Source organism: Lepidochelys kempii, chromosome 2, assembly GCF_965140285.1.
Source record: "Lepidochelys kempii isolate rLepKem1 chromosome 2, rLepKem1.hap1, whole genome shotgun sequence".
NCBI classification, from domain to species: Eukaryota; Metazoa; Chordata; order Testudines; family Cheloniidae; genus Lepidochelys; species Lepidochelys kempii.
Genome location: NC_136381.1, coordinates 269610886 through 269637316, shown reverse-complemented (window position 1 = coordinate 269637316; position 26431 = coordinate 269610886). Strand labels below are relative to the sequence as shown.

The 26431-nt window shown below is 44.6% G+C and overlaps 1 protein-coding gene across 2 annotated transcripts in view; it reads left to right on the top strand.

The window, feature by feature from the left end:
- The first annotated feature begins 5547 nt into the window (after positions 1 to 5547).
- The window catches only part of LOC140905756 (stonustoxin subunit alpha), a 46179-nt gene continuing 25295 nt past the window's right edge, over positions 5548 to 26431 (top strand). For both annotated transcript variants that reach the window (XM_073329172.2, XM_078851263.1), the window contains exons 1-3: positions 5548 to 5649; positions 7753 to 7877; positions 20007 to 22052. In XM_073329172.2, the coding sequence (XP_073185273.2) occupies positions 7778 to 7877; positions 20007 to 22052 (2146 nt within the window). In that variant the 5' untranslated portion in view covers positions 5548 to 5649; positions 7753 to 7777. The remainder of the gene's footprint in view (positions 5650 to 7752; positions 7878 to 20006; positions 22053 to 26431) is intronic.

Genomic DNA, 26431 nt, shown 5'->3' with positions numbered 1-26431 from the left:
CTCAGCAGGATATGACTTCCAATTTTTAAAGGATGCCTTTTTGCCACTAACTACTTTTTACCTTGTTGTTTAGCCACCATGGCACTTTTTTTGTCTTCATTATGTTTTTTTTTAATTTGGGGTATACATTGAATTTGAGCCTCTATTATGGTGTTCCAAAGAGGATGGATCTAGACCGGGGTCGGCAAACTATGGCCCGCAGGCCACATCCAGCCCACAGGCCCGTCCTGTCCGGCCCCTGAGCTCCTGACTGGGGAGGCTCCTCCCACTTAATCATAGAATCATAGAATATCAGGCTTGGAAGGGACCTCAGGAGGTCATCTAGTCCAACCCCCTGCTCAAAGCAGGACCAATCCCCAATTAAATCATCCCAGCCAGGGCTTTGTCAAGCCTGACCTTAAAAACTTCTAAGGAAGGAGATTCTACCACTTCCCTAGGTAACGCATTCCAGTGTTTCACCACCCTCTTAGTGAAAAAGTTTTTCCTAATATCCAACCTAAATCTCCCCCACTGCAACTTGAGACCATTACTCCTTGTCCTGTCCTCTTCTACCACTGAGAATAGTCTAGAACCATCCTCTTTGGAACCCCCTTTCAGGTAGTTGAAAGCAGCTATCAAATCCCCCCTCATTCTTCTCTTCTGCAGACTAAACAATCCCAGTTCCCTCAGCCTCTCCTCATAAGTCATGTGTTCCAGACCCCTAATCATTTTTGTTGCCCTTCGCTGTACTCTCTCCAATTTTTCCACATCCTTCTTGTAGTGTGGGGCCCAAAACTGGACACAGTACTCCAGATGAGGCCTCACCAATGTCGAATAGAGGGGAATGATCACATCCCTCGATCTGCTGGCTATGCCCCTACTTGTACAACCCAAAAAGCCATTGGCTTTCTTGGCAACAAGGGCACACTGTTGACTCATATCCAGCTTCTCGTCCACTGTCACCCCTAGGTCCTTTTCCGCAGAACTGTTGCTTAGCCATTCGGTCCCTAGTCTGTAGCGGTGCATTGGGTTCTTCCGTCCTAAGTGCAGGACCCTGCACTTAACCTTGTTGAACCTCATCAGATTTCTTTTGGCCCAATCCTCCAATTTGTCTAGGTCCCTCTGTATCCTATCCCTCCCCTCCAGCGTATCTACCACTCCTCCTAGTTTAGTATCATCCGCAAATTTGCTGAGAGTGCAATCCACACCATCCTCCAGATCATTTATGAAGATATTGAACAAAACCAGCCCCAGGACCGACCCTTGGGGCACTCCACTTGATACCAGCTGCCAACTAGACATGGAGCCATTGATCACTACCCGTTGAGCCCGACAATCTAGCCAACTTTCAACCCACCTTATAGTGCATTCATCCAGCCCATACTTCTTTAACTTGCTGACAAGAATACTGTAGGAGACCGTGTCAAAAGCTTTGCTAAAGTCAAGAAACAATACATCCACTGCTTTCCCTTCATCCACAGAACCAGTAATCTCATCATAAAAGGCGATTAGATTAGTCAGGCATGACCTTCCCTTGGTGAATCCATGCTGGCTGTTCCTGATCACTTTCCTCTCATGTAAGTGCTTCAGGATTGATTCCTTGAGGACCTGCTCCATGATTTTTCCAGGGACTGAGGTGAGGCTGACTGGTCTGTAGTTCCCAGGATCCTCCTTCTTCCCTTTTCTAAAGATTGGCACTACATTAGTCTTTTTCCAGTCATCTGGGACTTCCCCCGTTCGCCACGAGTTTTCAAAGATAATGGCCAATGGCTCTGCAATCACAGCCGCCAATTCCTTTAGCACTCTCGGATGCAACGCGTCCGGCCCCATGGACTTGTGCACGTCCAGCTTTTCTAAATAGTCCCTAACCACCTCTTTCTCCACAGAGGGCTGGCCACCTACTCCCCATGCTGTGATGCCCAGCGCAGCAGTCTGGGAGCTGACCTTGTTAGTGAAGACAGAGGCAAAAAAAGCATTGAGTACATTAGCTTTTTCCACATCCTGTGTCACTAGGTTGCCTCCCTCATTCAGTAAGGGGCCCACACTTTCCTTGGCTTTCTTCTTGTTGCCAACATACCTGAAGAAACCCTTCTTGTTACTCTTAATATCTCTTGCTAGCTGCAGCTCCAGGTACGATTTGGCCCTCCTGATTTCATTCCTACATGCCCGAGCAATAATATTATACTCTTCCCTGGTCATTTGTCCAATCTTCCACTTCTTGTAAGCTTCTTTTTTATGTTTAAGATCCGCAAAGATTTCACCATTAAGCCAAGCTGGTCACCTGCCATATTTACTATTCTTTCGACACATCGGGATGGTTCGTCCCTGTCACCTCAATAGGGATTCCTTGAAATACATCCAGCTCTCCTGGACTCCTTTCCCCTTCATGTTAGTTCCCCAGGGGATCCTACCCATCCGTTCCCTGAGGGAGTCAAACCTTACCTTTCTTCCCTGTGTCAGGATCCTGAACTCAGACAACTCATGGTCACTGCCTCCCAGATTCCCATCCACTTTTGCTTCCCCCACTAATTCTTCCCGGTTTGTGAGCAGCAGGTCAAGAAAAGCTCCCCCCCTAGTTGGCTCCTCTAGCACTTGCGCAAGGAAATTGTCCCCTACGCTTTCCAAAAACTTCCTGGATTGTCTGTGCACCGCTGTATTGCTCTCCCAGCAGATATCAGGAAGATTAAAGTCGCCCATGAGAACCAGGGTGTGCAATCTAGTAGCTTCTGGGAGTTGCCGGAAGAAAGCCTCATCCACCTCATCCCCCTGGTCCGGTCGTCTATAGCAGACTCCCACCACGACATCACCCTTGTTGCTCACACTTCTAAACTTAATCCAGAGACACTCAGGTTTTTCTGCAGTTTCATACCGGAGCTCTGAGCAGTCATACTGCTCCCCACGGTAAACATCTGATGAAGTGAGCTGTAGCTCACGAAAGCTCATGCTCAAATAAATTGGTTAGTCTCTAAGGTGCCACAAGTACTCCTTTTCTTTTTGCGAATACAGACTAACACGGCTGTTCCTCTGAAACCTTACATACAGTGCTACTCCCCCACCTTTTCTGCCCTGCCTGTCCTTCCTGAACAGTTTATATCCATCCATGACAGTACTCCAGTCATGCGAGTTATCCCACCAAGTCTCTGTTGTTCCGATCACCTCATAATTCCTTGACTGTGCCAGGACCTCCGGTTCTCTCTGCTTGTTTCCAAGGCTTTGTGCATTTGTGTATAGGCACTTGAGATAACCTGCTGATCGCCCCTCATTCTCAGTATGAGGCAGGAGCCCTCCCCTCACAGACGTTCCTGCCTGTGCTTCCTCCCGGTATCCCACTTCCCCACTTACCTCAGGGCTTTGGTCTTGTTCCCCCGGTGAACCTAGTTTAAAGCCCTCCTCACTAGGTTAGCCAGCCTGCTCGCAAAGATGCTCTTCCGTCTTTTCGTTAGGTGGAGCCTGTCTCTGCCCAGCACTCCTCCTTCATGGAACACCATCCCATGGTCAAAGAATCCAAAGCCTTCTCTCCGATACTACCTGCATAGCCATTCGTTGACTTCCACGATTCGATGGTCCCTACCCAGGCCTTTTCCTTCCACGGGGAGGATGGACGAGAACACCACTTGTGCCTCAAACTCCTTTATCCTTCTTCCCAGAGCCACGTAGTCTGCAGTGATCCACTCAAGGTCATTCTTGGCAGTATCATTGGTGCCCACGAGGAGAAGCAGGAAGGGGTAGCGACCCGAGGGCTTGATGAGTCTCGGCAGTCTGTCCATCCATCCCCCGCTGTCCCCCGCAGCCCCAGCGTGCCGCGCTGCCAGTGCCCTGGGAGGTGGGGCTGCGTGCTCTGGAAGATCAGCGCGGCAGCCTGTCTGGCTCCACACAGACACTCTTCTCTGAGTGGCATGGTAAGGGGGCCGGGGCCAGGGGGTTGGGTAAGGGGCAGAGGGTCTCGGGGGGCGATCAGCGGAGGGGGAACGGGGGCGTTGGAGTCCCAGGGGGCCTGTCAGGGGGTGGGGGTGTGGCTTGGGGTTGGGGCAGTCAGGGGACAAGGAGCAGGAGGCTTAGATAGGGGTGGGGTATTGGGGGGGTGGTTGGGGCAGGGGGTCTCTGGAGGGGGTAGTCAGGGGACAAGGAGCAGGGGGGTTGGATGGGTCAGGCGTTCTGAGGGGGGCAGTCAGGGGGCTGGAAGTGGGAGGGGTCAGATAGGGGGCAGGTCCAGGCTGTTTGGGGAGGCACAGCATTCCCTACCCAGCCCTCCATGCAATTTTGAACCCCAATGTGGCCCTCAAGCCAAAAAGTTTGCCCACCCCTGATCTAGGCTGTTCTCAGTGGTAGCAGATGACAGAAAGAGGAGTAATGGTCTCAAGTTGCAGTGGGGGAGGTTTAGGTTGGATATTAGGAAACACTATCTCACTAGGAGGGTGGTGAAGCACTGGAACGGGTTCCCTAGGGAGGTGGTGGAATCTCCTTCCTTAGAGGTTTTTAAGGTCAGGCTTGACAAAGCCCTGGCTGGGATGATTTAGTTGGGGTTGGTCCTGCTTTGAGCAGGGGGTTGGACTAGATGACCTCCTGAGGTCCCTTCCAACCCTGATATTCTATGATTCTGTGAATACGTTTGTTAAGCTTGAAAGTTATATTGGCATAGCTATGTTGGTCAGAGGTGTAAAAAAACCTACACCTCTGAGTGACATATCTACATCAACATTACATTTTATTTTAAGGCAAACAAATCAAAAACCTTGCAGACTCTGTCCTCCCGGTCTGTGCAAGCCCTAAGTCCCTTTCCCAAGTCTTTCCCTCACACCAGTAACTACAGAAACCAAAGTTCCCTGGCTTTTATCGCAGAGTCTTAGCCGTAAAGGACCTTACACACACACCTTATGACCACTTGGTTTCTGGAGCCATTCCGATGTTTGGTGGCTCCAGCAGTAGTCCATTGAGAGCAATAACTCCTCGTGCATCCATGTTCTGAGGAATGGTGCACCCCCACCCCTTCCGTGTCCAGCTACCCTCTTTTATAAAAGTGAGCTAATTCAAGTCCAGCTCTTTCTCAGGTGCAGTGGACAGGGCTAATCAGTCAGCCAGCTAGCTGTGGCTGACCCTTATACCTTCACAAAGCCTCGTTTACTACCCAGGCTCATATCTGTGCTATACAGGCAGTTAAATAATTTCTTCTCTCTCTGCCTCTTGACAGCGGACACACCTTTGTGCTGAAGCTCTTCCCACACTCCAGTGTCAGTCAGGGTTCAATTAGAAGATTGTCTTTTTGATCTCTGCCAACATTGTTCAGTGAATCTCCTCTTTCTGCTGGGAAGCTGGATGTGTAACCCTACTAGTTTATGTGTAAGATGGTGATTTGGGGTTTGTACCTAGGCACATTCTACAGTGTGACCCTCTTCAAACAGGATTTTTGTCTCTAGATTTGCTCTTATCTCACTAGAGTCTGTGTCTCTGCAAAAGTGTCTGGTTTACGGTAGATGGGCCTCTGGTCTCTGGGATGGGAGTGGTCTATTGCTGACTGCATTTAAGAAATGCAGCATTCAGAGCTGATTTCACTTTCAGGTTTCATCTCATTCTCCGAGGAGATTCTGTGTGAAGCTGTTGGATAAAGTGGTGACATTTTGTGAACTCTCCTGTTTAATTTATGTTATTAGAGCCCGGGAATCCACCCTCCAGGTAAGGATTTAAGCAAATCTCTTTGTCAGAATGGAACGATATTGGCCTGTACAAACTTCAGAATTCTTTATTTGTTCTTTTTCTGGTGACACTTTTGTCTCCAGGGCTGTGTCTGAGCCTGTCAGCCTTGGAGATGAGCTGTTAAATGTAGTCTCAAGGGCTAGAGGGCAAGCAACTGGGGTTTGAATTTTGAATAGAAATCTACAGGGTAAGTGTCAGGTGCTGCCAAAGTGCTTTTTTTCTCAGTTGTAAAAATGATATTATTTAACTGAACCGGAGGGCGTGTATTGAGTGCTGGATGGGATACATTCTGGAAGCTTCTCTGTGTGGGGAGGGTCGGGATTCCTATGGGAGCAGTATTATTTATATAGCCCATTAAAATCCCATTTATTGTGTGTGTGTGGTTCATCCTGATGCCCTTTGTGTGTTAGGCTGAGCTCTGTGAGGGGGTGTTTAATCCTTGCACCAGGCAAGAAGTGGTCAATGAGCTGCTCTGGGATGGAGCAAACCCACCCCCAGCGCACCCACGAGCCATGTCAAGAGCGGAGTGGGAGTTCAAGATGGGGGTAGCCAAGCTCAGCGGTGAGCAGTTCTAGGAGGAGAGCTGGGTGCTGAGCTCTAAGCAAGAGACCTGGTGGAGAGCAGAGCCTATGCCCGGGCCTGAAGGTAGGGCTAAGTCTCCTGATGTGATGGGGATTGTACCATATTCCTCTGCTGGTGAAACAGCAGACACTGAGCTGGACTGCAGCCCATCCAAGGCCCTTCTGGAAAAGAGGCCAGTGGCCCAGCTGGGAGTGTCTGGATATTACCTTTTCTTTTGTTCGTTTTCCTGCTGCTAACTTGTCTGTATCCTGGGAACCTGCACAGGGTGAGCACCCAGAGGGCGGGAGGGCTGAGACTCTGTCCCCTTTGCAGTGCTACAGTTTTTCCCCACTAGAGAGGCCAGTTCCAGAATGGGTTTACAACCCCATCAACACACCAAGGGGCACTCTCAAGAGACCAGCACCCTCCCAAGCCCATTGTATTACTTTGACTGTCTCCAGATTCAATAAAGCAAGTCATATGTCTGCGTCTGCTCCTCTGCCATAAGAATATGGTTTACTCCAGCTCATTTGCTTTGATATGTCTTCAGTTAAGTGTTTAGTTTGTTTAGTTTTTCCCTGGTTGGTTTCTCTTTGTACGTGACGAGTCCTCTGTCTCTGCTGTGTTTTTGGTCAGAAATCCCTTTGTGCAGCTATTAAAGTAACTTGCCCTCTAGATACAGCTTTAGGAAATGGTTGATAGTTCATATGGGGTTATTTAATGCAGTGTTGTCAGCAATTTTACTCTACCCCCACTTCTGTATCTTAGCAGGATTTTATTGCACCATCCCTTGGTACCAGATACATTAAATTATTTTCAGTTGTGTACAGTATAGAAGGGGTCTGCATAGAGTCAGCTGTAGATCACCTAGGCCATTACAGACCAATCATACATTTTTATGGGGTGGTGACTATTCATACCATATTTAAGGTTATAACATGGTTACTGTTGAAATCCGAATTGTCACTCCTCCCTTCGGTCAACAGACATAGGTTTGAAAAACTGCTGTGCCAGTTCTGGGCCCAGCAGAGTCTGTGGGGCAAACTTGAAGTCACTTGCCCAGGGAGAAGCACTGACCCGTGGAGTGCTCTCATTACAGTTCCCCAGCTCTGCTTCCTCCCTTCGTTGAGGAAGGGCGAGAGGAGCACAAAGCACTGCTCTGCAAGAACTGTGGCTCCAGCTTACTTTCAAACCCTCAACATTTTTCACAGAACAGTTGTTGTTTTCTGGCCAGCCCTACTCAGTTAGATTTTGTGCAGTATGTTTGTTCTGTGATTTGTTTAAAAAGAGCATTTTTAAAATACGCTTAAAAATAGATAAATCCCATTGCCACAAGCAGTATATTGTGTAGCTGCCTCAGTTTCAGTACAATTGTTTGCTGATTAGAGAACAGAATTTTTCGTGTTTCTGTTATTAATGTGTAGCAAGTAGAAAATGAATAGGGGATAAAAGTCAAACAGGGAGAGCAGGAACAAGAGCAGATCACATCCTCAGTATAATAGTGTTACTGTTGTGTTTTAGGGTTGCCTGAACTTCTGTTGCCACCATGGCCTGTTCTGAAACTGCAGCAATTGAGATGCCAGCCCTGGGCCGCCCTCTCCGGCTGGGGATGCTGTACGACTGCCTCAGCGACAGTCTCATACCAGGTACAGTTAGAGCTGCACCAAACACCTCTTTATGGTAGCTCCCATCCATCCATCTTGCCAACTTACCCACACTGCAGGATCTTTATAACAGCAGATCCCAGATCACTTGTTAGTGCACTCAAAGTAAATCCTAATGTGTTCCCATTAACATCAGCCTCTTGTGTTAGAAGAGAAGGAAGCAAGGAGGCAGGACAGTACAGGCTGAGGTACATGGCTCTCTGCTTCCTCCCCCGCACAGCCCTATTTTCATCCTTAACGGCCCCTGTGCAAACCCACTTTCCTCTGTGCAATCCCAACCCAGCTCAGATCCCCCAATCCCAGTTCTTATACTGATCTCTGGCCTGATCCAACTCTGATCTCCCCCACCTTCAGCTCTGGTCCTTCCGGGTCCCGACCAGCTCACCTCAGGCGTCCATCCTGAACCAGCTTCATCACTGTCCCATGGACCAGCTCTGACCCACCCAGCAATCGCTTCATGTTATTAATACATGCTTATATTATTACTTTGATCTCCTTCTCTCTGTTTTGTCCAGATTATTATTATTATTTATTATTAATTAGTTTATATTAAGGTGTCATAAAAATAAAGGGAAGGGTAAACACCTTTAAAATCCCTCCTGGCCAGAGGAAAAGCCCTTTCACCTGTAAAAGGTTAAGAAGCTAGGATAACCTCTCTGGCACCTGACCAAAATGACCAATGAGGAGACAAGATACTTTCAAAAGCTGGGGGGAGGGAGAAACAAAGCCTCTCTCTCTCTGTCTGTGTGATGCTTTTGCCAGGGACAGAACAGGAATGGAGTCTTAGAACTTAGTAAGTAATCTAGATAGAGATGCGTTAGATTCTGATTTCTTTAAATGGCTGAGAAAAATAAGCTGTGCTGGAGGGAATGTGTATTCCTGTCTTTGTGTCTTTTTGTAACTTAAGGTTTTGCCTAGAGGGGTTCTCTATGTTTTGAATCTAATTACCCTGTAAGGTATTTACCATCCTGATTTTACAGGGGTGATTCTTTTTTACTTTTTTTCTTCTATTAAAGTTTTTCTTTTAAGAAACTGAATGCTTTTTCATTGTTCTTAAGATCCAAGGGTTTGGGTCTGTGTTCACCTCTGCAAATTGGTGAGGATTTTTATCAAGCCTTCCCCATGAAGAGGGGTGTAAGGTTTGGGAGGATTTTGGGGGGAAAGACGTTTCCAAACGGACGCTTTCCTAATAATAATACCGGTTAGACATTTGGTGGTGGCAGTGGAAGTCGAAGAGCAAAGGGTAAAATAGTTTGTACCTTGGGGAAGTTTTAACCTAAGCTGGTAAAAGTAAGCTTAGGAGGTTTTCATGCAGGTCCCCACATCTGTACCCTAGAGTTCAGAGTGGGGAAGGAACCTTGACATAAGGTATACCTTTTTAACAGTGAGAGTGATTAACTATTGAAAGAGTTTACCAAGGGTAATGCTGTGTTCTCCATCACTGGTTATTTTAAAAAAAGGATGAATTATTTTCATTGGTCTTCATGACTGAGGCTGTGAGGGAGATTCCAAAACCTGAGCCATTCTTTTTAGGTGATAGATCTGAGGAACTGTCCCAAATTGAGGTATCATTAGATGATGTTTTGGAACAAATTGATAAATTAAACAGTAATAAGTCACCAGGACCAGATGGTATTCACCCAAGAGTTCTGAAGGAACTCAAATGTGAAATTGCGGAAATGCTAACTGTAGTCTGTAATCTATCATTTAAATCAGCTTCTGTACCAGATGACTGGAGGATAGCTAATGTGACGCCATTTTTTAAAAAGGGCTCCAGAGGTGATCCCAACAATTACAGGCCTGTAAGACTGACTTCAGTACCAGGCAAACAGTTTGAAACTATAATAAAGAATAATATTGTCAGACATATAGATGAAAATAATTTGTTGAGGAAGAGTCAACATACTTTTGTAAAGGGAAATCATGCCTCACCAATCTACTAGAATTCTTTGAGGGGGGTCAACAAGCATGTGAACAAAGGGGATCCAGGGAATATAGTGTACTTAGATTTTCAGAAAGCCTTTGACAAGGTTCCTCACTAAAGGCTCTTCTGCAAAATAAGCTGACACAGGATAAGAGGGAAGGTACTCTCATGGATTCACACAATGCACAGTCAACCCTGTGGAACTCCTTGCCAGAGGATGTTGTGAAGGCCAAGACCATAACAGGGTTCAATAAAGAACTAGATAAATTCATGGAGGATAGGTCCATCAATGGCTACTACCCAGCATGGGCAGGAATGGTGTCCCAAGCCCCTGTTTGCCAGAAATTGAGAATGAGCGACAGGGGATGGATGGATCACCCAAAATTTTATCTCTTGCCTCACAATCCCGTCTATCTATCTGACCCTATCCCCATACACCCCATCTATCTATGTATCCATCAATGCCAATACACCCCCTCTATCTATCTTTCCATCTATCCCCATAAACTCTATCTATCTATCTATTGGTCCCCATACACCCCATCTATCTATCGGTCCCCATAAACCGCATCTATCTATCTTCCCACATATCCTCATACACCCCCTCTATCCATCTATCTATTTATCCCAATTCACCTCCTCTATCTATTTATCCCCATACACCCCATCTATCCCAATACACCAAATCTTTTCATCTATCCCATACACCCCATCAATCCGTCTATCCATCTATTCCCATACACCCCATCTATCCATCTATCCCCATACACCCCATCTATCTATCTATCTATCTATCTATCTATCTATCTATCTATCTATCTATCTATCTATCTATCTATCTATCTATCTATCTATCCCCATACACCCCATCTATCCTCAAACCATCTATCTATCTATCCCCATACACCCCCTCTATCTATCTATCCCCATATACCCTCTCTATATCTAATCTTATCTATCTATCTACCTCCATACACTCCCTCTATCTAGCTTTCCATCTCTCCCAACACACCCCCTCTATCTATACCCGTACACCCCATCTATCCATCTATCCCAATACACCCCATCTATCCGCATGTACCCCCTCTTCTATCTATCCCCATACACAAATCTATTTATCTTTCCCCATGCGCCCCATCTATCTAATCTATCTATCTATCCCCATACACCTCCTCTATCTAGCTATCCATCTATTACCATAAACCCCATCTATCTATCTATCTCCGTATACAAGATCGATCTATCCATCTATTCCGATGTACCTCATCTAATCTATCTATCTATCTATTCCCATACACCCCCTCTATCTGTCTATCGATCTATCCCCATACAACCCCACTATCAGTCTATTCATCTATCCCTATACACCCTCTCTATCAATCTGTCTGTCTATCCATCTATCCCCATACAGCCCGTGTATGTATGTATCTATCTATCCCCATTCACCTCCTCTATCTATCTATCCTCATACACAAGATCGATCTATCCATCTATTCTGATTCACCTCATCTAATCTATCTATCTATCCGTCCATCTATTCCCGTACACAAGATCGATCTATCTATCTATTCCCATAAACCCCATCTATCTATTTATCCTCATGCACCACATTTATCCATCTAGTCCCATACACCACTCATCTATCTATCTAATCTACCTATCTATCTATCTACCCCCATACACTCCTTCTATCTCTTTCCATCTATCCCCATACACCCCCTATATCTACCTATCCCCCCCATGAATCTATCCATCTATCACTATATACCCTCTCTATCCATCTATTCCCATACACCCCTCCTATCTGTCTATCCCCATACACCCTTCTATCTAATCTAATCTATCTATCTATCTGTCTATCTAATTTGATATAAAAATGCCAGATTCTGTAGACACGGAATGATAGAGATGAATGGAGCAGTTCACACCTCTTCGAGCTGTTGTTTCAGGCTCTCTGGAGACTTGGGCAGGCATCCAGGCATTGGCTGATTGTTTGGTTCATGTTTTCCATGTTATGATCACAGCCATAAGGGCTAGGAACCTCCTCCCCTTCTTTCTTTTCATTCCCAAGCATCTTTGCAGACATAGGGAGCTATGCAGCATCACCATCCCTTCCTGTCCTTGGCTTGTTCCTCCATTAAGTCCAGCATTGTTACATCCCTAAATAATATGTTCTACAATTTAGTCAGTGATCAGCCTCTAGGTCAGACTGATGTTAATCATGATTGCATTACTTCTCTGGCATCCTATCCTCTGTTAGTGGAGCAGAAAATCTCCACCACCATAATCATTTTGATTTTAGCCAGTCCCACACCTTGGTTTCCCACTCTTCTCTCCTTCTAACTTCTTCATTTCTCTTAAAATCATTCCACTTTTTTATCTACCATCTCATCTCTACTGCCTCCAGCCTTTTGTTGATTTTTTTCATTTAATGCAGCTGCTTCTAGACCATGGAGTAATATTGTTACTACACTGGTTTGATAAATTTTCCCTTTGGTAGCAAACATAACTTTTACCAGTCCATAATTTCATCAATTTCTGTGCAGCACTTGTAGCTAAAACACATCTCTTTTTAACCCCATCCTCGATGGAACGATTAGCACTGATCAAACTTCCTAGGACACACAAGTTTCAAAAAAGAACTGATACATTGATGGAGGATAGGTCCATCAATGGCTATTAGCCAGGACGGTCAGGGGTGGTGTCCCTAGCCTCTGTTTGCCAGAAGCTGGGAATGGGTGACAGGGGATGGATCACTTGATGATTCCCTGTTCTGTTCATTCCCTCTGGGGCACCTGGCATTGGCCACTGTTGGAAGACAGGGTACTGGGCTAGATGGACCTTTGGTCTGACCCAGTATTGTTACCCAGTTTTCTTACCCAAAACTCTTGGTAACTTTCACTCTGTGAGAGGTAGTGTAAGGAAATAAATCAGGGGAGACGTGGCTGTCCGACTGATCGATGGCTGGCACAAACAGGACAACACAAGAGTGCTTTCACTTAAAGCTAAACTTTACTTAGTCTCAAGCACTTATACACACGTCCGCAACAGGTTAGTAAGATACCCCCAACCCTTGATAATTACCAAAGCTGAGTGTGGCTCTTGAGTGGCACAGCAGCAGGCTTCCGGTGGCCAAATCTTCAATCTGCTGGTGGGGACTGCAAGATGTATCCAGAGGGAGAGTCCAGAAGAGTCCAACTACTTCAAATTTCCCCCCCTTATTTATACATTATTAATAGAATGACATGTCCCTTAAAGAAAACTTGTTAAGCAAGGAGAAAAGGAGTACTTGTGGCACCTTAGAGACTCACAAATTTATTTGAGCATAAGCTTTTGTGAGCTACAGCTCACTTCATCAGATGCATTCCGTTTCAATGGTCAGCAAGAGGTTTCCTTCTGATCATTGATTAACCAGGTGTGGGTTTTTCCAGAGTTTGCAGCCTTGAGACCCTAATAGACAATCCTGGGGGCACATCCTGCTCTTCTAAAATCCATGTATCAGCAACTTTAACACAATTCTTATCTGGAAGGACGCAGGGTCAAGCTGCCCTTTCTGTGGCACCCAAAATCCTCTCCCCTCCTGCCTGGGTCAAGGTGAGGCTGCAGCATGCTCAATTTACAGCCCGCTGAGTTGGCTGCTTTTAGCAATAAGCCATAGTGGTTTTAGGCACTTTACTGGTTTGCTGACATCTCCCCATACAGTACGGCCAAACTTATGTGCTCATTCTACAAATTCATCGCTGCTAGATTTCAAAATTTTTATTGTCTCTTTTCCATGATGCAACCACTTTGTTATCTTGGGATTTATTGTTAGTCCCAAAGTATTATTATTACTTCAAATGTGTCTGTCAGTTATACAGTGCCATCTGCATAAAGCAAGAAGCTTAACCCTAGATCATCCAGTGCCACATCCTCCATGTCAATTAATGTTCTTAATGTCCAGTTTAAGAACATAAGGAAACATTATGATTTCTTGCCATGTTAAGACAGTGTAACCTATTTTCCTTTGAGAGTTACTGTGTTGCATGGTTGGACTATTAGAATTACGAGAGATATTTAATAACTGAAGGTTACAAACAAATGTGGAAATTAACTGTTATTTCTATAGAAATATTTAGCCTTAATACAAACTCTGTAAATTATGCCTAGAACTATGTTGGAGGAAGTCAGACTGGATGATCTAACTGCCCTTTATGGCCATAAATTCTATGAAACTTCACATGCCTCCAGACTTGATTCATAAGTCATTTTTCAACTGATTGATATATATCTCATCATATTGTTACAATTATATATAAAAATAAACACTTGGTAGTTTTTAAATCAAAGTGTCCTGATTTGAGAGTACTCTCCAAAGTAGAAGTTTTTCCAAAAAAGGAAACCAGCATTAAACTTAGTAAGCTAATGCTCTCTTAATGCAATCAAAAAGAGGTTAATCAATATGAATTTTCATATAAATGTTGGCTAAAGTAGTACTGAAAATGATTAAGTTATGCTGGAGGACATCTGTACCAAAACATTAAAAATTCTGCGCACAATATTTTAAAATATGGTATATTTTATTTGTCAAAATAACACAATATAACCACACCAGTTTCAATTACTTTGATAATTTATTTCAAAATACTTATCAGCAAGTATGTCTGTAACTATACAAACAAAAATTCAGCAACAGGTGGTTTTTTTTGTTTTGTTTTTATTTTACAAATATATTCTTTACTAGACATATTGCTACAGAACACTGAGTAATTCATTTAAGATACAATACAGACATGTATTTCCCACACCCCTGAGAAGCAGTGCAAAGGCTCAGGGGAGTCAGGGTTAACGGAAGTGCTGAGGGAGAGGGAAGGAGCATGGGAGTGATCCCGGAGGATTGCTGGGTGTGGGTGGAAGATGTGTGGAATGGCGGGGAGGGGGTTGGGGGAAGAGTGATTGTTAGAGTGTTAGGGAGCCTCCCCCATGCAGACCCTTGCTGACCCAGAGAGTCTCACATTCAGTTAGATCTTTCTGTCTCTGTTCCTGAGTGTCCCTGCACGCCCATTCCCATGAGGCCCTGCAGCCCTCCTCCTCCATTCCCATGTGACCCAGCATCCCCCTACCCCCTGTGGCCCTGCACCACCTACCCCCATCCCCATGTGGCCCTGGAGCCCCCCCCACCATTAAGCCCCTGGCTCATTGCTATCATCACACTAGCCCCTGAGCCCACACCTGCTGTCCTGCTCACTAGCTATCTTCAGTAGTTTTTTATCATCTGCAAAATTTGCCACCTCACTGTTTACCCATTTTCCAGATTGTTTATGAATATGTTGAACAGTACTGGTCACAGTACAGACCAGTGGAGGACACCACTATTTACCTCTCCCCATTCTGAAAATTGACCATTTATTCCTTACTTTTGTTTTCTATCTTTTAACCAATTACTGATCCTTGTGAGGTCCTTCTCTCTTATTCCATGACAACTTAATTTGCTTTAGAGCCTTTGGCGAGGTGGATCACCCTTATCCACATGCTTGTTGACCCCCTCAAAGAATTCTAGTAGATTGATGAGGCATGATTTCCATTTACAAAAAATATGTTGACTCTTCCCTAACAAATCTATGTGTCTGATAATTCTGTTCTTTAATATAGTTTCAAACAATTTGCCCATTACTGAAATGAGGCTTACTGGCCTGTAATTGCTGGGATCACCACTGGAGCCTTTTTTAAAAATTGGCATCACTTTACCTATCCTCCAGTCATCTGGTTCAGAATCTGATTTAAATGATAGGTTACAAACCACTGTTTCATAAGAACATAAGAATGGCCAAGCTGGGTCAAACCAAAGGTCCATCCAACCCAGTATCCTGTCTACCGACAGTGGTCAATGCCAGGTGCCCTGGAGTGAGTGAACCTACCAGGTAATGATCAACTGATCTCTCTCCTGCCATCCATCTACACCCTCTGACAAACAGAGGCTAGGGACACCATTCCTTATCCATCCTGGCTAATAGCCATTAATGGACTTAACCTCCATGAATGTATCCAGTTCTCTTTTAAACCTCCTCAGGCAAGGAGTTCCACAGGTTGACTGTGCACTGTATGAAGAAGAACTTTCTTTTATTTGTTTTAAACCTGCTGCCCATAAATTTCACTTGGTGGCTTCTAGTTCTTATATTATGGGAACAAGTAAATAACTTTTCCTTATTCACTTTCTCCACACCATTCATAATTTTATAGACCTCTATCATATCCCCCATTATTCTCCTTTCTTCCAAGCTGAAAAATTCTAGCCTCTTTAATCTCTTCTCATATGGGACCTGTTCCAAACCCCTAAACAGTTTGGTGGCACTTAGCACTTAGGAGGGGAGAGGAGAAGGGAGCCGCACACTCAGGGCAGGAGGTGGAGAAGAGGCGGGGCAGGGGTGGGGATTTGGGGAAGGGGTTGGAATGGGGGCGGGGAAGGGGTGGGAAGAGGTGGGAAGGGGCGGGGCCTCATGGAAGGGGTGGAGTGGGGGGAAGGGCCGGGGGCTGCAGGGTGGGGGGGTGTCAGTGATGCCGCCCTCAGGCCAATGTACTCGTCCTCATGTGGCCCTCCTGGTGATTTAAGTTTGAGACCCCTGCTTTAGTGACTTTTTCATTTTAATATAGTTTTTGTGCATGGAATAAAATTAGTCTATATTGGGATTTTACCAGGTGAATCAGTGTGATTTTCTATAGCTCGCTTTTCAATTGATCTATAATCCTAGTAATGCAATGCTAAAATTCAGTGTAGGTGTCTTGGTACAGTTCTTTCTCTTTAGTAGCAGCAATAGCTTGGCGTGGACACCTCAGTTGTTTTATCTTGTTAAATAGGAACTTCAAGCCCTACTTGAGGAAAAAAAATGTTTAGTTTTACATTTTTGTAAAAATTCATTTGGGGTGGGGAGGGATGTCTACTTTTGTTTCTTTTGGTATGCTAAAATTTCACTTTTTACTCTGTTTATTTAGGAAGTTTTAACAAGTTTAGAAATCCTTGCCATGTAAATAACAGAAACAAAACAAAACAATCATTACAACAGTTATCTTTTGTTTAAAGAAACATTATACAGGAATATAGTCATCACATCTTTCTGTTTAACACGGTGTTACCACATTACAGAATGAGCATCATTACAAAATGTACGTTGTTTCTAGTGATTTATTAAATTGAGTTAAATCTCTAGGTATTCTGTCAGGGTTCCCTCCCCACTCTGAACTTTAGGGTACACATGTGGGGTCCCGCATGAAAGACCCCCTAAGTTTATTTCTACCAGCTTAGGTTAAAACTTCCCCAAGGCACAAATTCTCCCTTGTACCTTGGATTAGGTAAATGCTGCCACCACAAAGTGATTTAATAAAGAATCAGGGAAAGGACCACTTGGAGTCCTAATTCCCCAAAATATCCCCCCAAGCCCTACACCCCCCCTTTCCTGGGGTGGCTTGAGAATAAACAAGATGAGCACAGACCAACCTTGGGTTTTTTAGGATACTAAAAAAACCAATTAGATTCTTAAAAAAAATCAGAACTTTATTATAAAGAAAAAAGGTAAAAGAAGCACCTCCGTGAAATTAGAATGGGAGATAATCCCACAGGGCAATTAGATTCAAAACACAGAGAATTTCCCTCTAGGCAAAACCTTAAAGTTACAAAAAGAAAAACCAGGAATACACCTTCCTTTCAGCACAGAGAAAATCACAAGCCAAAACAAAAGATAATCTAATGCATTTCCTTGCTAAATACTTACTAAGTAGTTGGAGTGCTTGCTTTCTTGTTCTGTCTCCGGGAAAAGCCACAAGGAACAGACAAAGCCTCCCCCCCACCCCGGGCCAGATTTGAAAGTATCTTGTCCCCTTATTGGTCCTTTTGGTCAGGTACCAGCCAGGTTATCTGAGCTTCTTAACCCTTTACAGGTAAGAGGTTTTTGTGCCTCTGGACAGGAGAGATTTTATAGCACTGTATACAGACAGGTGGTTACCCTTCCCTTTATATTTATGACATACTCATTTGACAGATCAGACATATCTATCAAATGTTAATATTCCAAAAAAATGGATATGTGTACTTTTTATTGGGGGGGGGGCAGGTAAATTTACTTTGTCTGAGTACTGAATGAAAGGTAACCAAATATCTAAGTATCTACCTGTCCTCTGTCTACTTTGCTGGCTATGTCATGGTCTGTTAATTTTTCCATAAACACAACCGCCCATATTTTTAGAACCATTCCTCAATGGTTGGGTTATTTTTTTTCCAATGAGAGGATACCAATAACTGAGCAGCTATTAGCAGATGAGATATTATTAGTTTCCTTCTGTATGACCATTTCTACTAGGAAGCCCCAAGAGGATTACCAGAGGATCATTTGTAAATAAATATCCAACAATTTGTGATATTTGGTTACTGATTACATCCCAGTACTCTGATGACTGGACATATCCACCATACATGCATAAAAATCTTTCATCACAATTTCTCCAACATTTATCCCCATTTAGTGTCTCTATATTTTTTAACCTGACTGGTGTGAGGTACCATTGAAACAGTATCTTATTTTTTTCTCTTTTGTTGTGCTACAAACTGCGGTTTCTCATCCTCTTTTCCAGATCAAATCCCATTCCTTTGGGATAATTTGTCTATCCACATTTTTTTCCCTGCATGTCATGTAGGGACACTTTTTTTTTGGGTCAGGAAAGCTGTCTGCAAAGATTGATAAATTAGTTATTTTTTTGTTTCTTAACTGACCAGATGCTATCACTTCTATTAAAGTTGGCTTTCTGTAACAGACAGGTTTTCTAGAAAGTTGAGAAACATTAATGCCTGACTTGAAAGTACTGCTACCAGGGGACAGTGGGCCAGTTAAAGTTAGTTTTAATCTCTAAATAAATTAGAACATTTCTTTATTGAATAACCAGCCAACTGTGTGTATTCCATTGCTTTCCCAAACTTTGAAGCCCTCTGGTTCTTGATTTGGGTTCAGATTGGGATTATTTGCATTGGGTATCATTGGTGAGAACTGATCCTATCTCTACTTCTATTCCAGACCCATTGAGTAACCTTTATTAAGGATGCGTGTCCATTTCTGGCAGGTGTGATTTATTTATTAATCCGTGGTAGCCTAACGATGTGTACACTGCCGCAATTTTCTCGTTCAATAAAGACCCAGTGTTTGGCTAGGTTAAAGGGCCCCCAGTCCACTACTGCTTTGAGCTGGCTGACTTGACAGTACCACAGAATATTTCAAACAGCTAGTCCACTCTGCTTAATAGGTCTGTGTAATGTATTTGGTCTCACTTTTGGTCTTTTCTTATTCCATATAAATTCTAACAACATCCTCTGTGTTCCTGCTTGGATTTTATCTGGAATAATCACAGAAAGTTTTTGAAAATAAGAAAAATATCCTTGGCAGAATATTCATTTGGACTGTGGCTATTCTCCCCCGCCAAGAAATTGCATACTCCCCCCACAACTCCAGGTCTTTTTTCATTTGCTGAAGTAGTCGTTAGACATTTAAATCACAGAGCTCTGTTGTTTTTAAAGGATGATACAGTAAATATAAAACACTACAATACTTTCATGACATGTACTATAGATGATGTGAAATAAAATCTCTCCTTTTAAATTGCCTCCGATGGTGTTTGAATTCTTCATGTGCTAACTACTGTTATACTCAGCACCCCAAACTCATTATAACCCTAATATGGTATTGATAGGTGGTCATAGAATCATAGACTATCAGGGTTGGAAGGGACCTCAGGAGGTCATTTAGTCCAACCCCCTGCTCAAAGCAGGACCAACCTCAACTAAGTCATCCCAGCCAGGGCTTTGTCAAGCCTGACCTTAAAAACCTCTAAGGAAGGAGATTCCACCACCTCCCTAGGTAACCCATTCCAGTGTTTCACCACCCTCCTAGTGAAAAAGTTTTTCCTCATATCCAACCTAAACCTCCCACACTGCATCTTGAGACCATTACTCCGTGTTCTGTCAAGGAGTTCTATTATTGGCCCTTAGACACAAAATATATGCTAAATAAAAGCCTCAGACCGACGGACAGACCTTCCAAGAGAGCACTGTCATTCGACACCTCTCACTGGTTGCATGTTACTTTAATATGAGACAATTAAATTAAATGAGAAGGATTTCATATCATATTAATCTGTCACTAACTGAGTGTTTGTGTGGAATTTCTCAGGTATCGCTTTATGGAACACCGATACCCTTAACAAACAAGTGGGGATGACGATGCAGCACAAGACTGAATTTCAGATCATTGCATCTGACACCATGGAAGATAAGGCCTCTGCTCTCAGTCTCTCAGGATCCCTGAAGGCAAGTTTCCTGGGAGGCCTAGTAGAAGTGAGTGGAGCAGCAGGATTTTTAAATGATACCAAGAAATCCAAAAATCAAGCCCGAGTTACTTTGAAATATTCAGCAACAACCAGGTTTGAGCAGCTGGCTATAAGCCATTCAGAGCGCCAGAATATCTCTTATCCTGCTGTATATGACCAAAAGAAAGCCACCCATGTGGTCACAGCTGTGCTGTATGGGGCTCAGGCTTTCTTTGTGTTTGATAGGGAAGTTTCTTCATCAGAGAGTATAGAAGAGATACAGGGAAACATGAAACGTATGATAGAAAAATTACCAAAAATTGCAGGAGGAGGAGAGGGGCCCGAGTACAAGAAAGCATCAAATGCTGAAGACTTCAGTTGCACATTCTATGGTGATTTTGCTCTTAAGAACAATCCACTTACTTATCTAGATGCCATGGAAACATACTCCACCCTCCCGAAGCTGCTGGGTGACCACTGGGATATGGCTGTACCAGTGAGAGCCTGGCTGTACCCATTGCAGCTGCTGGATTCCAAAGCTGCTAAGCTGGTGAGTGAGATCAGCAGCGTACTGATTTTTGATACTCAAATAGCCTTGGAGCAACTGACAGAACTGGACATGCGATGCAATGACATGATGAAAAATCCAATTGCCACAACCTTCCCTGAATTCAAAAAGAAAATCCAGCAATTCAGAGATCAGTGTCAGCAACACAGACAGACTTTCCAGAAACAACTAGCAGGAATCTTACCTGCTATCCGTGGCGGTGGAGCAGAGGAAGGAGTCCTGGTGGACATTTTAATAAGCAAAAATCAATCACTATTCAATACACAGAGACTCAATGAATTTCTGGATACAAAGGAGCGAGAGATGAATTTAGTGGATTCCTACCTTACTAGGCTACAGAATGTGGAAGTCATATCCTCTGAGAGTGAACTAGAAAAAATAGTACTCAGCCCTGAGCATGATTCTGTTGTGTCTTTCACACTTACTTCATTACACAACAAAGAACCATATTTATCAGATTTGAACTTCTGGCTTCGAAGAGAGTTTCTGGAGAAAATTCATGATTCAGCCTCAGCCAGTTCTCCCCATGAGAAATCAAACTCCAAACAGTGGTTTGAGGATGAAGAGATAAGAAGAAAAGTACAAAAAATCACAAAGTCCTTCTTAGACTTTACCAACGTCAATAAATCTCATGGAAACACCCAGTTCATTGTGGCCTCTGTTCCAGATGAGGACAATCCAGGAGCTTCAATTTACCTGTATGCAGATGGAGAGCTGGTCAGCACCAACTTTGAGCCCCCATCAAAACCTCTCCCTCCTCTGATTGATGGAATCAGACACAATTGTGCGCAGCTCACATTTAACCCATCAGACTTTGGAAGGGCTGCAATATCTGGCTATCTGGTAGAGTACAGAATTGTAGGGGAGGAGAACTGGACGGCTGTGAATGTAAATAACACACAAGAGCCATTCACAGTAACAGGGCTACGTCCAAACACCGAGTACCAGTTCCGATACGCGGCAGTGAGCAAACCAGGGCTCAGCGAAAGCAGTGACATGAGTCATACTGTGAAGACTCTTCCCCCTTCCAGCCCTCCTGGAAACCTGGCAATGGCTACTGTAGAAATATTTTCCATCACCCTCACCTGGCAGAGTCCAAGTGTCATTGAAGATGGAGTCAGTATAAGGGAGTATAAGGTAGAATATAAAGAGGAGGCTGGAGGTGAAAGAAATGAGCAGAAAGACAAATGGCTGGAACGGAGGACAGGAGACAGAATTGGATCTTGTAACATTGATGAACTGAAGCCTGAGACGCCCTACAGATTTCGAGTGTCAGCTGTGTGTGCGGACGGGGCTGTAAGTGACGCAAGTGAGGAGAGTTGCATCTCAACCCTAAAGAAAGGTAAACATAAATAAATCTGCCTATTTTCCCCTCAATTAAAGCCCTCTAGTGCCTGGAGCTACTGGATCAGGTAAGAGAATCCTTATCATGGGAATGAATCTAAAATATCCTGAGTGTATAATGCAGAATCAGCTTTGATTCAAATAAGGAATAAAATTACAAATAAATCTTAGCATCCACTTAAACACCCAAGCTGGTTCCTATGCATGGACTAGATGGGTTAGGTCAATGTTTCTCAATGACCAGTCCATGGACCGGTGCCAGTCTGTGGCAGCCTCCTTGCTGGTCCCTGAGATTTCCTTGACACAGTTTAGGAAGGCAGCACGCTGGTCCCTGGTATCAAAAAGATTGAGAAACACTGGCTTAGGTGATCGATACCCCAGACCCAGATCACAGAGTGGATCAACATAAGAACGGCCATACTGGGTCAGATCAATGATACATCTAGCCCAGTATCCTGTCTTAGAATCATAGAATATCAGGGTTGGAAGGGACCTCAGGAGGTCATCTAGTCCAACACCCTGCTCAAAGCAGGAGCAATCGCCAACTAAATCATCCCAGCCAGGGCTTTGTCAAGCCTGACCTTAAAAACTTCTAACAAAGGAGATTCCACCACCTCCCTAGGTAACGCATTCCAGTGTTTCACCACCCTCCTAGTGAAAAAGATTTTCCTAATGTCCATCCTCTTTGGAACCCCCTTTCAGGTAGTTGAAAGTAGCTGTCAAATCCCCCCTCATTCTTCTCTTCCGTAGACTAAACAATCCCAGTTCCCTCAGCCTCTTCTCATAAGTCATGTGTTCCAGTCCCCTAAGAATCTTTGTTGCCCTCCGCTGGACTCTTTCCAATTTTTCCACATCCTTCTTGTAGTGTGGGGCCCAAAACTGGACACAGTACTCCAGATGAGGCCTCACCAATGTCGAATAGAGGGGAATGATCACGTCCGTCGATCTGCTGGCAATGCCCCTACTTATACATCCCAAATTGCCATTGGCCTTCTTGGCAACAAGGGCACACTATTGACTCATATCCAGCTTCTCGTCCACTGTAACCCCTAGGTCCTTTTCTGCAGAACTGCTGCCGAGCCATTCGGTCCCTAGTCTGTAGCGGTGCATGGGATTTTTCCGTCCTAAGTGCAGGACTCTGCACTTGTCCTTGTTGAACCTCATCAGATTTCTTTTGGCCCAATCCTCTAATTTGTCTAGGGCCCTCTGGATCCTATCCCTACCTTCCAGCGTATCTACCTCTCCTCCCAGTTTAGTGTCATCTGCAAACTTGCTGAGGGTGCAATCCACACCATCCTCCAGATCATTTATGAAGATATTGAACAAAACCGGCTCCAGGACCGACCCTTGGGGCACTCCACTTGATGCCAGCTGCCAACTAGACATGGAGCCATTGATCACTACCCGTTGAGCCCGACAATCTAGCCAACTTTCAACCCACCTTATAGTCCATTCATCCAGCCCATACTTCTTTAACTTGCTGGCAAGAACGCTGTGGAAGACAGTGTCAAAAGCTTTGCTAAAGTCAAGGAACAACACATCTACTGCTTTCCCCTCATCCACAGAGTCAGTTATCTCATCACAGAAGGCAATTAGATTAGTCAGGCATGACTTGCCCTTGGTGAATCCATGCTGACTGTTCCTGATCAATTTCCTCTCCTCTAAGTACTTCAGAATTGATTCCTTGAGGACCTGCTCCATGATTTTTCCAGGAACTGAGGTGAGGCTGACTGGCCTGTAGTTCCCAGGACCCTCCTTCTTCCCTTTTTAAAAGATGGGCACTACATTAGCCTTTTTCCAGTCATCCAGGACTTCCCCCGATCGCCATGAAATTTTCAAAGATAATGGCCAATGGCTCTGCAATCACATCTGCCAATTCCTTTAGCACTCTCGGATGCAGCGTATCCGGCCCCATGGACTTGTGCTCGTCCAGCTTTTCTAAATAGTCCCGAACCACCTCTTTCTCCACAGAGGGCTGGTCACCTCCTCCCCATGCTGTGCTGCCCAGTGCAGCAGTCTGGGAGATGACCTTGTTTGTGAAGACAGAGGCAAAAAAAGCATTGAGTACATTAGCTTTTTCCACATCTTCTGTCACTAGGTTGCCTCTCTCATTCAGTAAGGGGCCCACACTTTTCTTGACTTTCTTCTTGTTGCCAACATACCTGAAGAAACCCTTCTTGTTACTCTTAACATCTCTTGCTAGCTGCAACTACAGGTGTGATTTGGCCTCCCTGATTTCACTCCTGCATGCCCGACCAATATCTTTATACTCTTCCCTGGTCATTTGTCCAATCTTCCACTTCTTGTAAGTTTCTTTTTTGTGTTTAAGATCAGCAAGGATTTCACTGTTAAGCCAAGCTGGTCGCCTGCCATATTAACTATTCTTTCTACACATCAGGATGGTTTGTCCCTGTAACCTCAATAAGGATTCTTTAAAATACAGCCGGCTCTCCTGGACTCCTTTCCCCCTCATGTTATTCTCCCAGGGGATCCTTCCATCAATTCCCTGAGTGAGTCAAAGTCTGCTTTTCTGAAGTCCAGGGTCCGTATTCTGCTGCTCTCCTTTCTTCCCTGTGTCAGGATCCTGAACTCAACCATCTCATGGTCACTGCCTCCCAGGTTCCCATCCACTTTTGCTTCCCCTACTAATTCTTCCCGGTTTGTGAACAGCAGGTCAAGAAGAGCTCTGCCCCTAGTTGGTTCCTCCAGTACTTGCACCAGGAAATTGTCCCCTACACTTTCCAAAAACTTCCTGGATTGTCTGTGCACTGCTGTATTGCTCTCTGCAGATATCAGGGTGATTGAAGTCTCCCATGAGAACCAGGGCCTGCGATCTAGTAACTTCCATGAGTTGCCGGAAGAAAGCCTCATCCACCTCATCCCCCTGGTCCGGTGGTCTATAGCAGACTCGCACCACGACGTCACCATTGTTGCTCACACTTTTAAACTTAATCCAGAGACTCTCAGGTTTTTCTGCAGTTTCATACTTGAGCTCTGAGCAGTCATACTGCTTCCTTACATACAGTGCAACTCCCCCACCTTTTCTGCCCTGCCTGTCCTTCCTGAACAGTTTATATCCATCCATGACAGTACTCCAGTCATGTGAGTTATCCCACCAAGTCTCTGTTATTCCAATCACAACATAATTCCTTGACTGTGCTAGGACTTCCAGTTCTCCCTGCTTGTTTCCCAGCCTTCTTGCATTTGTGTATAGGCACTTGAGATAACTCGCTGTTTGTCCCGCTTTCTCAGTATGAGGCAGGAGCCCTTCCCTCTCGCGCACTCCTGCTCGTGCTTCCTCCCGATATCCCACTTCTTCACTTATCTCAGGGCTTTGGTCTCCTTCCACCGATGAACCTAGTTTAAAGCCGAATGGCTAGGCAGCAGTTCTGCGGAAAAGGACCTAGGGGTGACAGTGGACGAGAAGCTGGATATGAGTCAGCAGTGTGCCCTTGTTGCCAAGAAGGCCAATGGCATTTTGGGATGTATAAGTAGGGGCATAGCGAGCAGATCGAGGGACGTGATCGTTCCCCTCTATTCGACATTGGTGAGGCCTCATCTGGAGTACTGTGTCCAGTTTTGGGCCCCACACTACAAGAAGGATGTGGATAAATTGGAGAGAGTCCAGCGAAGGGCAACAAAAATGATTAGGGGTCTAGAACACATGACTTATGAGGAGAGGCTGAGGGAGCTGGGATTGTTTAGCCTGCAGAAGAGAAGAATGAGGGGGGATTTGATAGCTGCTTTCAACTACCTGAAAGGGGGTTCCAAAGAGGATCGCTCTAGACTGTTCTCAATGGTAGCAGATGACAGAACGAGGAGTAATGGTCTCAAGTTGCAGTGGGGGAGGTTTAGATTGGATATTAGGAAAAACTTTTTCACTAAGAGGGTGGTGAAATACTGGAATGCGTTACCTAGGGAGGTGGTAGAATCTCCTTCCTTAGAGGTTTTTAAGGTCAGGCTTGACAAAGCCCTGGCTGGGATGATTTAACTGGAAATTGGTCCTGCTTTGAGCAGGGGGTTGGACTAGATGACCTTCTGGGGTCCCTTCCAACCCTGATATTCTATGATTCTATGATTCTAAGCCCTCCTCATTATGGTTAGCCAGCCTGCTTGCGAAGATGCTCTTCCCTCTCTTCGTTAGGTGGAGCCCGTCTCTGCCTAGCACTCCTCCTTTTTGGAACACCATCCCATGGTCAAAGAATCCAAAGCCTTCTCTCCCACACCACCTGCGTAGCCATTCGTTGACTTCCACGATTTGACGGTCTCTACCCAGGCCTTTTCTTTCCACAGGGAGGATGGATGAGAAGATCACTTGCGCCTCAAACTCCTTTATCCTTCTTCCCAGAGCCACCTAGTCTGCAGTGATCTGCTCAA